The sequence below is a fragment of the Akebia trifoliata genome, chromosome 16, assembly GCF_017979445.1.
Source record: "Akebia trifoliata isolate Shusen 1 chromosome 16, ASM1797944v1, whole genome shotgun sequence".
Classification (NCBI taxonomy): domain Eukaryota; kingdom Viridiplantae; phylum Streptophyta; class Magnoliopsida; order Ranunculales; family Lardizabalaceae; genus Akebia; species Akebia trifoliata.
This window is the reverse complement of record NC_141390.1, coordinates 26,384,322-26,403,826: the sequence shown is the minus strand read 5'-3', so window position 1 is coordinate 26,403,826 and position 19,505 is coordinate 26,384,322. Positions and strand designations below refer to the sequence as shown.

Here is a 19,505-nt window from a genome sequence, read left to right as displayed (position 1 = left end):
AGGGATAATGTTACTGGTTGCATGTTTATTTACTTTCTGTTAGCGCGAGGCGCTCTGTTATGTTATTTATTTTAGGTCGGGTGGCCACACTTGCATGGTAGGAAACTGGATATCTATTCTCAACCTTGTATTGTTAATTTCTCTTTTATTTTCAAATGAAAATAATATATATAAGTAGCTATTTTGTGAGCTGTTAAAGAGTTTGTGAATGCTTGAAGGGATAGTGCATCATATCATCCGGAGTGGTGTACTATCCTGGGATGTACGGTAGGGACCACCAAACTCATACGTGGTATGGGACGCGTATGAGAGTGGAGTCACAACTGGAATCCGGGTTTATTCCTCTCTATCTTTACCAGTGAACTTGTAATGTAAAGGTGGTCGTATACGAATGGTTTGCATATTTGGGAATCACATGTACGCCTGATAGGCATAGACGAAGATGATTGGTCAGTGATCACTAACAATCTATAGTAGTCGAACGTTCTGACACATCGAAAAGAGACCCATTGCTTACGGTCACGTCAAACGGCCAGCCTGAGCCGGATAAATGGTCAACCAAACGTGGTAAGGGCAGCGACCGCCCACAAAATCAGGAACTAAAAGCCAGAAAGGAATTGTAACATCATGTCCCGACTGGGAGCGATCCAGTCGTGAATCCCAACTCTCTAATTCCAATACTCCACCATCGTGTATTATGTATCTGTTGCTTATTTTGATATATAAAATGAAATGCATGTTTATTGTTTTCATTTGATCAATTAGATTTGTATAAAAAGAGAATGTTATAGTGAGTACTGTTGATCGATGTAATGTGAGTTTTAAAATGTTTAGTTGCTCATCCCTGGTTATATGTACCAGTTAATCGTAGTTTTCTTCTGTAAAATTTTGTTTATTTTAAAATGATTCAGTATGTTTATTCGTTCATGTTAGGAGAGGTTATTGACAGAAATTGTTGTTTCCTTACTGGGTAACCATTGTTACTCAACCTTTCATCCTCCATTTTTTTAGTTTCAGATCCGAAGCTTAGCGAGGCAGGAGTAGAACATGAGTGAGAATCATCTGGTGGGTCAGATAGACAGCCAGAGTCCGTCACCTGGTAAGTATTGGAGTTATACTCCATTTGTCTAGGAGTATTATAGATTTGTATTGAGCGTTAGGACTCTTGTTAGAGTGAGAAAATTTTGTATAATCCCGTAAATTTTCTTCTTCCCGCACTCTGATAATTCGTACGTTATTAGACGTGTATAAGCTTCCGCTAGTATTATATTTTGTATATGTATGCAGGATTGTATGTCGTTTATCAGGTGCAGGTTGAACGCCTTGGAATGCTAACATAAACAGAGGAGACCATGCCGAAATTTCGAGGTGCCACTTAGTACCTCGAGATCTGACATGGGGATTTGTGTTAGCGTTCGGCGGGGCGCCACAATTGTAATATTAGAAACATAATCATACTGACATTATTATGCATATGAAAAGGTATCTTACGATTTAAACATTTAGTTAGTGTAAGTATTTCAAAGTGGACTAATGAATACAATGGTGGCCTAAGCTTAATTCAAGTTTTCTTAATGTCAAAATCGGAAACATCACACACATTATAATATTTAATTCCAATAAAAAGTTCATATCAATTTTAGTACTATTATGACCTTGTACTACATCCTAGATTCATGATCATTTACAAGAATAAACCCTGAATTCTTGTTAGAAGTGGCACCACTTCTATGTTCATATAAGTGAAGTTTCTAAATATATTTCTACTTTAAACTTTATTTGCTAGAAGAAATATACAAGTTGACTGTGTTAAAAGAATATGAATTGAGATAATGAGAGTGAAACAATTGGATTTCAATTGTTTGAGATCATACTGAACTTTGAAATTGAGTTGCATCGAATTTTAAAATTACTAAGAAGAAAGTTTAATCCATGTGCCAAAGAACAAATCAATGTGTATCAATACAAGATTCAAATAATAGAATTTGGATCCTATTCTAAACAAATCAATGTTTTGTTTAATATTAATAAGTTCACCATTGAGTCCTCGTAAACCAATTGTAGTCGAGAGTACAATATGAATCATCAAAAACAGCAAGTTTGATTAGAATCATCCAAGATAGCAAACAACCCATGAAAATAGCAACCCAATCAAATAGATACTAAGAGAGTACAAGAAAATGAAATTTGAACATGATCAAATGGTTAATTCGCAATTAGTATCTCAGAAAACTCCGTCATTTTTTGGGTATAGTGAAGTTATTCCCCCCACCACAAAAAAAAAAAAAAATTTATATATATATAATAAATAAAAATAAGTTGTTCTACTAGCTATTTCATCAACAATACATTGTTGATGGTTAGCAGTGTTGCACCAAACCAATTGGTTCTCCCATCTTTGCTTCAAGTAAAGTTGTGAAAGATGTTGATGATCCTCTCATGAGTACTCAAAGGGGAAGATATATATATATATATCTTCTGTTTGATTCCTTTGCATGACAAGCTCAACATTGCCAGTACTGGGGAGTCAAACTTGAGGGAACATATTAGAAATACCTCACGATTCAAGATCTGTAATAACAAAACATACATGATATGAAGTGTAAAAGATACTTCAACATTATCCAACAACGTTGGACTCTAGAGAAGACATATATATTATAAGGAAAACCCACTTGTGGTTTGGATCCAATACACAGGGAATTGTTCTAGCTTTACTAGTACACGAACGATACATACAATAAAGGTAAGAAAATCTAAAATTTAAAGAAGGAGAACTTAGAACAACTCGCACTCCAATTAAACATGTACAATCAATCATAATTTTTTTTTTTTTTAACATATGGAAGGAGAAAGATATATACTTGAGAAATTCTCAATCCATATTAGGATTTTGTTGATTACACTAGTAAAGCTTCTTGCTCTTCAATCCAGAAAGTAAGCTTATTTTTGGGTATAACTAGTGGCCATAGTTTGAAAATGATCTCTTAACCCCCTTTAGATTAGTTTTGAAAAATAACAAATTTATATAACTCTCATCGACAAAATTAAAATAAGTAAAACCAAGTTATCTTTTCAAATAGATGCAATTTCTAACAAAAATTGCTAAAAGGCGTTTATCGACTTCAATCGATGCAATTTCTAACAAAAAAAATTTCTAAAAGGCGTTAATCAAGAACAATCATTCACAAAAATTTATAAAAGAAAATTTAGTTTAATAAAAATCAACCAAAAACACTTGAACCCTAACAGAAAATTGCTAAAAGGCGTTAATCGACTTCAATCGATGCAATTTCTAACAAAAAAATTTTCTAAAAGGCGTTAATCAAGAACAATCATTCACAAAAATTTATAAAAAAAATTTATTTTAATAAAAATCAACCAAAAACACTTGAACCCTAACAGATAATTTTCTATTAATATGCAATTTCGTCAACAAAGAGATAGTGAAATCGATGAGAGAGAGAGAGAGAGAGCTCACAGAGATGAATGGTGTCGATCGACGGTTGGTTTTTCAAGCCGGTGGGTTTCGTTTGACCGAAGCTAACGTCGTCGTCGTCGTCGTCAAAGGGTTAGATCGGTGCTTTGGTGGTCGTCGTCGTCGATGAGATCAGTCGGCTGGTCGTCGTCTTCAATGAGATCAGTCGGTTGTGAAATCGAAGGGTGAAGTGTGAACGAGGTTAAAATCGCGGACAATGATGTAAATGTTAAAAAAGTCGAAGGGCATAACAGTCATTTCATATCATCGCGTTTTAACGCTGTTGCGCGAAGCTCCTCACATCCACTTTTCAAAACAGCAGTAAAAATTACAAAATTGCGTTAAAATTTTCAAAACGCCGCATTTTAACGCTGTATCAAACACTAAAAAAAAAAACGAAATCCCACGTTTTGACGCAAAAGCCGGTAAAATTGCATTTTGAAGCGCAATCAATCGCCCCCTAAATGTTTGTTTCTACTTTACCAAATTGAATGGGGCATAAGACATGTTTATCAAGAGGCTAATAATTCAACAGATGCATTAGCTACTTATGCACAAAATCCTCTTCCAAATTTAATTCTAAAAATGAACTTCTTTTGATGGTTAAAATGGAGTTTGCTGGAGAATTCTTGCGTCTCCCAAACACCAGAAAATTGTAATTTTTTTCTTCCTTTTTATTTATATATTTCCTTGCTTGCTTAGCCAAAAAAAAAAAAACTCTCTAAATGGAGCAAATTATCCATGGTGTCTTGAACCAATGATTCATAAAATTAAAGTTCATCTGAAGGACTTTAGAGTTGAATTACAACATGTTTGGAGAGAAGGTGATATGGTAGCGGATGGCCTGGCTACAATGGCGATTCATACTCAAGCTTCTAAGATGTTTGAGCGTGTTGATTCCCTGCTGCTTCTTGTTAAAAAAATCCTTAGAAGGATATAAGCTTTCTTTGCTTTATCTCAAAATAGTAAACTTTTAAGGGGAGTCCCCTTTGTACACTAATTTTTCTTTTCTCTAATTCAATCATTTGCTTACTCCGCAAAGATAAATCAATATACATCTGCTCATTTAGCAACAACACAAAAAAAAAATCTATTTACTTTTGACATGCAATAAATTTTACAACAACTTTCAATCACCTTATCCAACCACTATATGTGTCCTTGATCTGGCTAAACCTCAACCACCCCATTCCGTGGTTTTCCTAGAGGGCTTTAGGTTTTACACCCAAGGACCAATGCCCACCTTGCTCCACGACATCAGTTTCTTATAATCATATGTAGTAATGCCACACGTTCATCTCATACTCATGCAATAGTCAATCCCTTATTATGGCATCAATTGTCCATCATTTGATGTTTAATAAAATAATAATTATATCATATATCACTATTATTTGTAACAATAATCGTATCCATTTTTATATTTCCTATCAATTTGTGCATTATTTATTTATTTGTGTCTTATACTAAATAATCATAATAAAAAAGTGTCATAACGTACTCAATCACATCACCGACTCTCTTACTTTTATTATATTAATTCATTTACATTGATGCTACCCTTTCGTCTCCTATTATTAATAAGTCATGAGAAAAAAATTATAACCTACCAAAATTTGTACCTTGCTTCCTTTTAGGTCTCCTTGCTTCCAATGCCACCAATATCAATTCTTAATTATCTTCTAGCAATCAAAAGTTGAATAAAAATATTGCGAAATGAGAGGTACGATGAGGGAGATGAGAAATTAGAGAAAATTGTGAATAGAATAAATAAATTGGATGTATCTCCTTTAGACGAGCTTCCATTAATTAAAAAAAAACTGAACAAAAAATCTAAGATTTCCATGTGTCCTCTAAACTTCTCTTAATTTTCAATTTTCTTTTTAAGGTTCCCCCACTCTTGTTCATAGAAAAGGGAACTATTTAAAATAAATCAAGATATTTTAAAAGAAATTCAAACTTACCTAAAAATATTAAAGCAACTAGATAAATTTGAATTTTAAAAACGAATCATAAAAGGAAAGAAGGAGATTTTAAATTCTTTCCAGCAATAACATTCTCCTACCTTCCAAAATTTTATTTTAGTCATTATTAAATGACCTTTAGTTCCTATATTAAAATCATTGAGAAACCCTTAATTACAAAAATGCCATTCTCATAAATTTTCTTATTATTAAATTTAAAAACCTTGCAATTTATAAGTTATTCTATTTTTCTTATGTACACGTATACCGATGGAAGTGGTGAAATATGATTGGACAATCAGAATATGCTAGGCGAAATTATCAAGGTTTGAGTGCCACCCATTTAGTGATTCGTTTGTTCTTATTTCCACCACCAACACCCCGCTCCCCACCACAACAACCACCAAAATGGAAAAAGCCCTAACCCTAATTACCAATCCAGTGAGGACGATGGAAGACTTCTCACCTGAAGTGATCCAGGAAATCCTATCAAGACTACCCATCAAGTCTCTACTAGGAAGCAGGTGCGTATGCCAACCATGGCGAAATTTAACAAAAGAACCTCAATTTGCTTACATGCACCTCACTCAAGCTTCTCTAAACCAAAACCCTGGTCTCATCTTTCAAACCAGGAAAAACGAATTGTATGTTATACCAGACTTTGAGACCTGTGGTGCAGTCATCAAACTAAGTAATCTACCATTTAAATCTTGGCTACCCATATTCAATTTAATGGGTTCTTGTAATGGATTTATATGCGTAGCAGATATTTCTTATACTTATCGAAGCATATTCATATGTAACCCTATATCAAGAGAGTGCATTAAGCTACCGGAGAATGGTACCTTTGGCAAGGTTAATGGTGCTTTAATCGGGTTTGGTTTCGATCATGTCAAGAAACAGTACAAGGTGGTAAGAATGAGATCTATTGCCAATAATGGACCATTGGAGGTTGAGATTCATACCCTTGGCACTGATTCTTGGAGAACTATCTGTGTTCTGTCGAATAACGCTAAGTATCTAAAGTATCCTGGTGTATTAGCTAAGGAAAATTTACATTGGTGGGATTTTGATAATGCATTAGAAGTTAACTCTATAATCTCTTTGAATTTGAGAGATGAAAAGCTTCAGTTGATTCAGCCTCCTCCATCTGTTGTTGGCAAGAAGCAATGCAGTATTCGTTTGGAGTCATTTGGAGGGTATCTTTATGTGGTTGATAGAAGTTTTAGGGAACATGTTGAAGTATGGGTTATGAGGGATTATGGCATGAGAGAGTCTTGGACCAAAGAGTTCGTTATTCAAATGCCTTTCAGGCGTAATTCAATGTTGAGAATGGAACAAATCCTGGGCATACGAAAGGATGGAAAAGTTCTAATGAAGTGTATTAATAGGGTATTGTTGTTCTTATATGACCCTCAGAGCAAAAGGTTTAAGGAACTCAGAATACGTGGGATTCCAAGGGTTTTCAATGCTGTTCCTCATGTCACAAGCCTTTTTTCGCTCAAGGATGCTATTGTACCAGAAAGGCAATGATGGGAAGATGACAATGGAGAGAAAAAGATAGGTAAAGATTGTATAAGTTAAATTAAAGTCATGTTGTTTTAAACATATTGGAGCATTATTTAGTAATTTTACTGTAATGTTCTTTGTTTTTGCTAGTAAAACATTATGAAAAATTTTAGAAACAGAAAAAGAGGTAACAAAAACTCAAAAAGTATGTAAGGGGTGAAACCCTTATGTTAAGTAACTTAGATATCTGGTAACCCCATTAATAAATGGCGGTAGTTCCTCAAATGTGCGAAAACAACGAGATAATCTATTACCCCTGCAATTCAAGCAAAAGCATCTGCAACAGAGTTCCCTACTCTAAAGACAGGAAAAACATTCCAGTAAACTCCTTTTAGGAGATCAGAACATTAATTTGTATGTATAGCTGTCTCATACATAGCTTTCAATTTCATTTTTTTGGTTATGTTCCCATCTGATTCCTTATTATTATATTTCATGTCAATGCCATTTGTTTGGGATAAGTTGTTGAGGCGAAGTTCGGAAGGAAGACTGAAGTGGAGAGACAGCTGGAGAGTTTCAAACTCTCAATCACAATGGAGAGCTTAATTGTGACTGCCTCAATGCATGTTGAATGCAAGCTTTATGTTGTCCAGTGAATGCATGTATTTGCAATTTAGTGTTAAAGCAATAGGATTTCTAATGAGCATCCTCGGTTCTCTTGCAGGTTTTGATATTTGGAAAATAGCGTTTTATTTTTCCTTAATTTATTGGTAGTCTGAAGAAATCAGATTTAAGATGGGATTTATATCCTCATCAGCACAAGGCCCATCTGTCTTCCATACCCATCTCTAGCTATCCAGTCATGGTCTTGCATATTCTTTCATTTACACCCTCTGTGATATCTTTTTGTATCTATCCTTATCAACAATCTTCTTGTCACTAGACCAAATAGCAACATTTAGTTAGAAGCATTCTTTATTGGGCAGTCCATCAAGTGAAAATGGCATGGATTCACTTGGGGTTAGTTTTAGTCCAAAAGTCATTGATGGTTAACACTAATTAATTTTCCAACATAAAATTAGGTGGAAAAGGGATACTAATGGAAAGTGGAAACTACTAGGTTTTGTATTTGACCTAGACAAAAAATTCTCAATTTTTTTATGTAATAATGTCACCTTGGCTTGATAGTCATTTTAATTTTTCTTTTAAAAATTTCTTTTCCAAAATGAAGACATGCATTTGATAGAGGGAGTTTGGTGAAGAAAAGGATTACAGAAGAGGCTTTTGCAGCCAATTTGGAGTTTTGGATAAGTTTATTATTATTATTATATAAATCTTGGACGTGGGAATAAAACTCCGCATGTCAACTGAGTACATTGATATTATTGAGGAGATCTATTTTGAATTTATAATTTGAGTTGAAAGAGTTGGTGTGATGTGAAAGTTCATAGCAATAATAACTTGCAATGGGTTTATACATAAATTATGGAGGGATATATAAAAAAAACTTATTAGAGCTTTAAGACATTGCATATATAGAATGTACGTACTATACATTTAGTTACGATAGATTAAAAAGAAAAGTAATAATAAAGTTTTATTAATTGACGATACTCAAACATTTTATTTACTTATTTATCTAATATAAATGGTGAAATCTCCTCTAGGATGTTTTCGAATGATTTTTTTTTTTTTTTTTTGGGGGGGGGGGTGTAACTGAGGATGTATCATCTATTTCATAAGAGCAAATTATGTGCATACTCTTTCTCTTGTAAGTATATTCATGATTAACTTATAAATAAAAGGAATGCATGGGTCCCTCCAACTCCAGCATACTGATCAAACAATTAAATTGGTGAGCATCTCTATTTTACAATTCTTAAAGAAGGAAGAGCTAGCCTATTCCTCCAATAGAATTTGTTTGCAATTAAAGGAAGACTAGCAAAAACAAAAAAGAACATGGAATCTAAACTTCAGGAGCAAAATTTTCTAGTGCATTTTTGTAGCATTTCCTTCTCTCCAACAGTGTTGAACTTCCCAAGTGATCTTTGATAAAGCTGTTCTGACCCAATGCATCCAAGTTTCTAGTTGCCTAGGAACCGAGCCACCTTTCAATGCTCTCACCAATAGCAAAAAGTCTAGGTAGCTCTATGAGTACTTTGACGTAAGTCAAATTAAAAAAATTTCAAGCTTCCCCTAGCTCAATGTTCAGCCCAATTATTAGAACCTACTCCGTAGAACCAACTTCCTGCTTGAATTAAACAGCCCTCTTCACCTCTTAATATTCCTCCACCACTCGGTTGACCCGGAATTCTTTTTGAGGCACACCATGTACATTGTATTTTACGCATAATTTAGGAGGTTTGGCCCATTGCATTGTTACTTTATTTCTTGGTGGGGGGAGGGGGGGTGTTTCTGAATAAAATTTAACTCAACCACTTACATGCTCTCTCTCACAGACCACATTAACTAATTAATATGTAACCACTGGAGCGAGAGAAATCGAGCTGCAGATTTCCTAGCAAGAATGAGTGTTTCTGAGAGAATATTTGTGTTGTTTGAGGATGGTAATGCAATACCTCAAGGGAGGGGCCCCTTCAATAATTAAAAAACGAAGAACCGATGAAACAAGTGGAAAAATTTACAAAACAAGAATTAGATCAGCAATATTTTCAAGACATTCAATACAATTTTGATGTTTGGTGAATGATTTTAAGATTTTCTCTAATTTGATATTCTCAGGTTTGAATCCATCGGCTTGATTTTGATGAGGACAATTCAAGGATGAATTTAGAAGTATGAAAGAAAATTGATTACAACTGTTAACAACAGCAAATGAAATGGGGGACATCTGAAGTACAAAAGGGAGACTAAAAAAACAAAAATTAAGAAACTATAGTAAGCAATGTGACTTGTTCGGTACAGATTATCAATAAAAAAAGATAACAAAAATATATAAATACCTTAGCAAGCAAAGGTCAATCCACAGAGACAACATTAATGCAGCAATTTTTCTTTTGACTTAAAATAATCAATTAAGGTTTTCAAAATATTAAAGGGAACTGAATTAAAGTTATTCTGAGATAAACATGAATGGAAATCACAATGTAAAGAATTAGATTAGTAAAATCCCCCAAAATAAGTCACACTATCAATTTATTTGTTTACTTTTTATCTCGATCCAATTAATAAAACTAATGTTATTGGATCGGAAGATGAAATCTGTTAATCAAAATAATAATCCTAAATTCTGTGATGATAATATGAAATCAAAAGTAAAACATTGAATCTCCAACAAAGCATAATTTAACTTGAACTTATCTAAGATTAAACTATCAGAACTATGAGAATAAACATTCTATTCACAATAAAGCATTCAAGCATGATTGAAACAAATAATTATCTAAGATGATTTTTTTTTTGCTTCATTGAGCTTTCTAATGGAGGTCTAGCCCCAGATCATAGCAATAATAATAAAAATAAAAGAGAAGATAATAGAGAAGAAAGTGATGATCCTTTATTAATCTTGAATTGAATCTAGCGGAATACTCCTTCTGTTTACAAAGCTACAACAGAAAGTAAATTTAAAAAAATTAGAAAACTATGGAATAACTAAGTGAAGAGAGATATTAGATGATTCCCTTAAGTTCTTGCCTGACCTTTTATTTAAGGAAACTGGATTAGGGTTCCTCTAGAGTTCAGAATATTTTCCTAATTTACAAGGACTCAAAAACCTAATGTGTTACGTTGCAAAATACATCGCCTCAATATTGCACGAATCTCGAGATGAAGCTTAATGATGTCACTGCGCCGCCCAAAGAGTTTACTACGCCATGGTGCTTGTGAGTTCGTTGCCTTTGGTCTTCAATCTTGAGTCTTGGATTGTAGTGCGCATCTTCAATTATTTTAGTTCATCCATTTGAATCTCGTGATTTTGACCTATTACACGTTAATAACCATAATTAGTCTGACAATTCACAATTTATTCAAAAACAATAATAATTATGGACTATCAACATATTATGTCTATTTAGGAGATTTTATGTTTTTTTTTTTTTTTTTTTTTTTTTTTTTTTTTTTTTTTTTTTGCTAAGCAAGCAAGGTGATTTATATTATATATGTAGAAATATGTACATAAGGCAAAACCTAACGATTTACAGATCGGAATTGAGGCAGACCAAGTTTATCTCCAGTGTAAGCATTTTTAACATTTAGAGGTAACTCCATTATTTGCATGAAAATCAACGACTGTTGACTATGAATTGCTACAGTAGCAAGGGCGTATGCAACAACATTCGCCTCTCTCCAAACATAAGTTACTTTAACTTCAATTTTCGATAGTATTATTCAATCTTAAAGTCTCTATAAATAGGGTCCTAGAAACAACTTTCTAGGCCCTAATCATGACTGTCACTACCATTGTCACTTTAGTTGATGTAAGGACCAAAAATATTTGATCCTAAGGATTAGAAAAGATAATAATTCAACCCGATCCAAACCCAATTAATCAAGTACCATGGGTCCAACCCATACCCCAATTGGTTCGGCCAAAAAGTGGTTGTACTTCTATATTGGCCGACCCCTTCACCCCCTCTCAACCTCAAGGAGGTTCGGCCTCTATATTAGTCGACCCCTCAACCTTTTCAACCCCAAGGTGGTACATCCTTTATATTGGACGACCCCTCAATCTCTTCAATCACAAAGTGATTCGGCCTCTATAGAAGCGAACCCCTCCATCCTATTTTCCACAAGGAGGTTCGGCTCCCTTATGAGCCAATCCCCTTTACTCGCTATCACTAAGTGGTGCAGCCTCCTCAAGGAGCTAACTCATTGGTTACAACATCATAAGATTATACGGTCTCCTCAAGGATTCAACCTTCTAAATCAGAATACTTACAAGAATTGATCCCTTTAGAGAGCAAATCTCTTATCAAGAATTACTATTTACACTCCAACTTAAAACTACTCAAGTAGAGTCAGAAAAAAAAAAAGAAGTATAATATTGGTAGAATGAACCTCATGTCTATAACAAAATTGAGTTAACTCGAGGAATTGAATAACTACCGAGTTGAATCGATTATAGAGTAAAAGTCACTTCTCTCGCCAATTACAAAAGCCAAGGAGTGGAACTTGAAGGTCATTATGAAACTAAATAGTAGTGTTTTAAAGCCACTATGCCACAAAAAAGTGGGACTTTAATTTTATGAAGGCATCATGGTCATTAATGATGGATATCATGGGAAGAGGTTACATGCTCTAAGTTAATGAACCAACTCTATAAATAGGGAGGTTTCTCCCGCTCCAAGTTAAGTCAAAATACACTACAATACTCTACCTCTAAATTTCTTCTACTTGCTCTGTATTTTCTCAAGTACTAACTTAATCCTCAGAGGCCTTTTGGCTGACAACACACCAGTGTCCTTTTCAAGTTAGATTAATGGAGAAGATGATCAAAAAATTAAAGTACAAACAAAGAAGATAACTTAAGATAGAAATAGTCAACAAAGATATCAAGGATCAAGGCATCATCATCAATACAAATCTCAAGGAATGTGAGACCTAAAAAATCTCCTACAATTGAACTTCTCAATTGTTTGAATTCCTTTATTGCTTGGTTAGCAATACAAAAGAAATTATCAACTGTGGAAAATCTTAATAAGAGGGGTTTTAAATGGGTTTCTCGTTGTGTGTTGTAATAATCAAGAGATGAATGATCACATATTCTTTCAATGTTCATACACTAGTTGGATCTGGAAACAATGTCTGAATAAGTTTAGAATTGTTAGAGTTGGTATGGGGTCAATTGAGGAAGAAGTGCAGCTAATCAAGAGTGTTACGTTTCAGGAAAATCAGATTCAGCAGATGTTGTTCACAGTGTTTTGTGTTGTAACTTATATGTGTTGGAAAGAAAGAAATCAATGGGTATTTGCTGATTTGGTTGTTCAAAAGGAATTCATTCTAAAATAGGTGGAGGAGTAGTAAGACGTCGTTTTGACAGGATGAGCGTTGGGAATAATAATGCAGAGGAAACGTTAAAGATCTTGAGGAACTAGGTGTGTGGTTTTTCGTTGGTTACAAGGGTGATTCAACAACTATCATGAGTGCCTCCATCGGACAATGTGTTGAAGATTAATACTGATGGATCGTTATCAATACAAGGTGCAGGTTTTGGGTTCATTGGGAGAGATAAAGTTGGGTTGATTCACTTTGCTGGCTGGAGTATATTGAGGAAGAGGATATCATTGAGATTGAAATCCAATCGATTTCGGAAGCAATGCGTTTTGCAAGATTAAGAGATTTCAAACATATTTTGATTTCTTCAGATTCATTGTATGCTATCAAGTGCATAAAGAAAGAACTTATTCCTTCATGGAAATATGAAGAAACGTTGAAGGAGATTGAAATCCATGCTCATGATTTTGATGTTTGTGATTTTGAGTTCCAATGGCGGGAAACAAACAGGGCAGCGGACTTTCTAGCTAAGTTGGGGGCTGGTTCGGATGGTTTTTTTATAGTTCAAGATATTTCAAATGTACCTCCAGATTTGTTAAAAATCGTAACAGATGATTTATCTTGTATCTACACTCGTTAGTAGTGTTTTTTAGGGAGGGGTCCCTTTAACCCCAGCTTATCAATAAATAAATAAAGATATTATTGGGTGAAATTTTAAATTGCTATAATCATTGGGATGGTTGCTTCATTTTATAATAGTGAAGTATACTAGGATGCAAGTGCTTTTTTTATATTTTCTATTTCAATGATGTGTCCTTAAATATAATGAACATATTTTATCTTTATTTTATGATATTTAATTATGTCTATTTGGATGTCCTTCCCTTTTCCCCAAAATGGTTACAAAAAAAAAAAAAAAAACATGTCTCAAAGATGACTATGTGTCCTTATATACTTTGTCTTTCCTCTTAAATGTCCTTTTGTAACTTTTTTTTTCAACAACTCACGTTTCCATAGTAATTCAGTTTTATAGATCCAGTAAAGAATATATGTTATGATATTTAACCAAGTCTATTTCAATCTCCTTCCCTTCTCCTTAAAATGGTTACCATAAAGAAAACTTGGATAAGGCTAATCTGATTCATTGCAAAACCCAATCAATAGACCAAGGGATTGAAGAACCCAACAAACCTTTGACAATAAGAGAGGAGTCCATATCAATAATTAAAACTTTCAAGCCAAAGTTGAAATTCTCCAGAGCAGATGATAATGATAAGCATTCAACATTGTTATTTGTGTTACTTCCAAAGAACCAAGCCCCTGCTGCACTTAGATTGCCTTGCTCATCTCTCAACACACTGCCCCCACTCGCATGGCCCAGAGTATTTTGCGATGCCCCATCAGCATTGAGGTTTAACCACCCAATTGGTGGTTTATCCACTTGATCATGACTCTCCTTCTGTTAGGAAATAGTTTAAGAACTATACCAATCTTCATGAGCCGGATCTCTTGGATTGGGGACAATTAGAACCCCTTCAAGGTCCTTAATCCACTGTAAGCAACGATGTAACACTCTTTGCTGGGAAGGAGTTTTACTATCAAAAATGGCCTCATTTCTAACATTCCATAGGCACCAATAAACAATCCATGGTGTCATGGAAACAACTGCAAGGAATTGAGTCCTTTTTGAACTTCCCCAACTCACAATCCCATCAAACGATAGTCTCGAGCAAGTTGAATTTAGGATCATAGTTGAGAAAAACTTCCAAACCCATGATGAAAAATGGCAACTAAGGAAAAGGTGGCTTAGTGATTCTTCATCCAGACCGCAAAAAGGACACTTAGAAGCGAGTTTCAAGCCCCATCATTTCCTCTTAATATCCATATGAATAGCTTTATGCAAGAGTTTTCACACCAGACATTGCATTTGTTAAACAATCCAGAGAAAAAAGAAGAGGCTACTGTTTTATCGATTCTGCATAATGCAATTAAATACAAAAAAGATAATATAACCTAAATACAAAGAGACTATATATAGGCTAAATCAAATAAAACTGAAAAGACTATTCTACCCTTAATAAAAAATAAAACAAAATAACCTTATATTTCTTAACATCCCCCCTCAAACTCACGATGCGGCAGCTACAAGCATTGAGAGTTTGCCAACTAGAAAACAAAAACGAGAAATAGAATGTGACTTGGTAAAGAAATATGCAAGCTGTAAAGAAGAAGAAATAAAGGGCAAAGTAATGGTGCCATGCTTGAGATGATGACTAGTAAGGTGACAATATATCTCAATGTGCTTAGTTCGTTCATGAAAAACTGAGTTGTAAGCAATTTGAATAGAACTCTGTTGTCACAATACATAGAAGTGGGATGAGAAAGAGAAATTCCCATATCTGCAAGTAACCAACGTAACCAAACAATCTCTTTGGTAGTTGATGCCATAACACGATATTCTGCTTCGATTGAAGATTGAGAAACAATAGATTGTTTCTTGCTCTTCCAAGAAATAAGAGAATCACTCAAAAAGATACAGAAACCAGTAATAGACTTGCGATCTATGGGATCATTGCCATGATCAACATCAGAGTATGCACGCAACTCAAGGGAAGAGGTGGATGAAAGTAAAAGACTCTGGCCACCAACACCAAATTTGGTGTACGAACCCGAGGGGCTGAGATAGTTTCATCCCACTATCGTCCGTTCCATTACAATCCAAGCCCTCTCGGATGAAATTAAAATTTAATACAAATTCAAGTTCCTAATACAAGTTGTTTTCTAAGAAAAATAAAATGTAAAGAAAATTCGAAATTGCTGATCTTCTTGGTGAAAGAACCAATTCAGTGGATAAAAATTCCACATGTCGCCTTTCGTCAATTTTCATTGACTTCCGTCGAGTCCTTCACCTGAAAGTAACAAAATTATTCACATCAGAATGCCAAAGGAAAAAAAAACTAATATGACCATTACAATGTCCATGATGTCAGAAACTTGTTTAACAAAAATTAGCAAAAAATATTTTCACGTCACCGCGAAGCACTAGGGGGCAACCGCGGAGCGGTGAAATTTGGATGAAAATTGATTTTTCAAATTGGAAATGATTTATGATATCCTGAGGATTGTAATGGAAATTTTTTTTAATTTTTTTCTGTTTGTTTGGCTTCTATTTCAAGCAAAACAAGTTTCGGTTTTATTTCGGAAACTGTTTTGAATTCTTTCCGAATTGGAAAATGAATCAACTCGCTGTCCCCGGCAACAGTGCCATTTTGATCGATTGTAAAAACTTGCTATATAAATACAGAGATAGAGATATAAAATAAGACTTTGGACAAGTCGAATTCGTTCCACAGGGACAATGAAGATTCAAAGATTCATTTGGATTAAAACCATAATAGAGTTTTGAAACAGATTGATTTAAAAACAAACCAGATCTGTTGCACAAATAAGATGAAAATCAACTTGTAAATTGAAATCTAAACAAAAAATAGAGATTGAAAATATAAGAAAGAAGCTTAGAGAATTCAAGTCTACCATTGCAAGTCATCCAAAATGCTATTTAATTCTAAATATGACTCCATCCACATAGCAAGTCATTGCTCGTGAATTGGAAGATGATTCGATGTAACCATTGATTGGAACCCAAAAGTGTCCATGAAGATCTCTGATCTAGACAAGATTATCCGACTTATACTTCCATTCGTCATAGAGCATGAGTATTCTTGAGCTTATCTAAGTAACACTCATCAAAGTTGAATTAGAAGTGTAAGTTAGATGATCTTATCATGAAGAGTTTCACAGAATTAACATGTAAAATAGAAATAACGAATTGAAACAACATTAATTGAGTGAACTTGCTCCGGCATTCTTGACTTCTCTAATGAGAGTTTAGCCGATCATCGCAAGGATTATAATTGCAGAAAATAATAAAAGAAAGGAGAAGATGGGTAAAGAAGAAGATGCACTTTAATCCTTCTTTAATAACTCCCAAAAGAACTGCAATAAGAAATAAAAAAAATAATTGATCCTCTTATTACTACACAAACTCTCTCTAAAAGAAAAATCAAGAAAAACACAGAGAAATTAGGGAGAAGAAGGGGTCAAGAGGGAACCCAAGAAGGGACCCCTTCTCTGAAATCAACCCTCTAATTTATAACATTCGTATTCGGGTAATCGAGTTGATTTGGCGGATGATTTGATCCGAAGGACCCATTCAATTACAACCACCGAAGCTTCTCGAACATCTCATGCAAATCTCACGGACAAATTTTTCAAGGTCACCGCGGAGCACCCAAGCCCAACCTCGGCGGGGTGATGTGGCACCATTTTCAGCTCATTTTCGATCATTTTTCTCCTTTTTGCACGCACATTGTAACCAACTTTTTAATCGTTTGGCAACTTTCACGTGCACTTTATTTATCTACATTTAGCAATAATATCTCATTAGTTCTACTAATTTGGATAAATAATTTAATTTTACAATTATTTATAGGAACTTAACAATTATATGATGATAATCTTAGTGTAATTACGGTCCCAAAATCGAATAATTGGGACCTTATTAGTGCCTATGTTTTCTTTTAGCAATACCATTTTGCTCAAGAGTATCTGTATACGAAGTTTGATGAATAGTTCCATCTAAGGCAAGTAACTCACAAAATTTATCAGAAGTGTATTCCCCACCCAAATCACATCTAAAACATTTGATAATAGTAGAATGTTGAATTTTGACAAGAGCACGAAAGGTTGAGTATATCTTAAAGAATTCAGAACGATGTTTCATTAAATAAACCCAACAATAACGAGTATGATCATCAATAAAAGAAACATAATATTGAGACCCTCCTTTTGTGACAACAGAAGAAGGTCCCCATACATCAGAATGAATCAAATCAAATGGAGAAGAACAAACAGAAATACTTCGATTAAAAGGTAAAGCTGAAATTTTTGCCAGTTTACATCCACTACAATCAAAAATATCAAAAGTTTGCAAATTTCCTAAAGCCCCCATAGAAGCAAAAATCTCAAACGAGAAGGTGAAACATGACCTAGGCGAGAATGCCATAAATAAAAATTAGAAGAAGAAGGACTCAAACGAAAAGAAGACAAATCAACACTAATAGCAGCAGCAGCAACTAGCACTTTTAACTCATCCAAAATATATAGTCCTCCCTTCCTACAACCTGTCCCATTCAACTTCTAAGACTGCAGATCCTACACATAACAAGAAGAAGAGGAAAATGTGACTAAATTATCAGAATTACATAACTAACCAACAGAAGCAAGATTTAATTTGAGTTTAAGAATATGATAAACATTAGGGAGAGACAAGGTGTGACAACAGAACCAACACCTGCTAAAGGCATAGGAGTGCCATCAGCAGTCATGACAGGAATAGAAGTCGAATAAGACACAGAAGCAAAAGATGAAGAATCTAGAGACATGATGTGAAGCACCAGAATCCAAGACCCATACAGAATGTGACATACCTGAAGAACCATGAGGCAACTGACCTACAGAAGAAAAAGCAGACATAGCTTGTGGTTGTAAGGAGAGAAACTTTTAAAATTGCTCAACCAGAGTACTAGGATCAGTGAAAGGACTTGATGAAACTACTGTTGTAGTATTAGACTGTGGTGGTTTATAACCCTGAGGTGGTCTATGAGCATTAGTTTGTGACTGGTTGCCAGGCTTCCAAACTTGAGATTGCTGCTACGATTGATTCTGCTGTCTCAACTTAGGACACTGAGCCTTCCAATGTCCTTTCTACTTACAGAAACTACACTCATCAAAAGCAACTCTTAAGGAAGGTTTATTCTGATTATTAGATAAGGACATAAAAGGCACTGCTAACACAGAAAGACTAGAAGTAGAAAGAATTCCCTTTTCAGAATAAGACTTAAGACGTATTTCTTCAGCCAATAACTCACTAACAATTGAGTCAACATAAGGAAGTGGAGAACGATGCAAAATTGAACCTCTAAGTCCTTCAAAATCACTGCGAATGATCATTAAAAACTATACCAACCGTTGCTGCTCTCTACGATCAATATAGGCACCACATACCTTTAATTCTACCGATTCTGTAAGAGCCAATTGGTCCCAAAGATCTGTCATAGTAGAATAAAACTCCTAAATACTCATGTTCTTCTGCTGAAGAGCTCGTATGTCATTCTCCAATTGATACTGCTTTGCAAAATTTGACTGAGTGAATAACCTTTGCAGATGATCCCAAACCTCCTTTGTTGTCTCATACTTTGGCAACTGTGTAATTATGGAATGCTCAATAGAATTGTTAATCTAAATAATAATTTTTACATTGTTTGCTTCCCAAGCATCTATTAAAGTAGCATAACCCTCATCAGTATCCCTAGGCTTCACAGAAGTTCCACTAACATATTTCCACATCTTTTTACCCTTAAGAAAATTTCTCATCACGTAACTCCAATACGAATAATTCTTTCCATCCAACCTCACACTCACAGATTGAAACGAATCATCTATTTCAATAGCCATAATTTAAAATAAATAAAAAAAGATAACCAGATCGTAAAAGAAAAGAAAACGAAATATCATATTGTAGAAACTGAACGAAAACCCTA

At 34.5% G+C, this 19,505-nt stretch overlaps 1 protein-coding gene across 1 annotated transcript; it reads left to right on the top strand.

The window, feature by feature from the left end:
• Nucleotides 1-5,787: 5,787 nt before the first annotated feature.
• LOC147383097 (F-box protein At3g07870-like) lies at nucleotides 5,788-7,921 on the top strand. Its single transcript, XM_086427135.1, has one exon. The coding sequence runs from the start codon at nucleotides 5,851-5,853 to the stop codon at nucleotides 6,973-6,975; it is 1,125 nt and encodes a 374-aa protein (XP_086283261.1). The 5' UTR covers nucleotides 5,788-5,850; the 3' UTR covers nucleotides 6,976-7,921.
• The last annotated feature ends 11,584 nt before the right edge of the window (nucleotides 7,922-19,505 follow it).

What these genes read in the sequence shown, in the direction of transcription:
- LOC147383097 (XM_086427135.1), top strand. Translation starts at nt 5,851, where the DNA reads ATGGAAAAAGCCCTAACCCTAATTACCAATCCAGTGAGGACGATGGAA.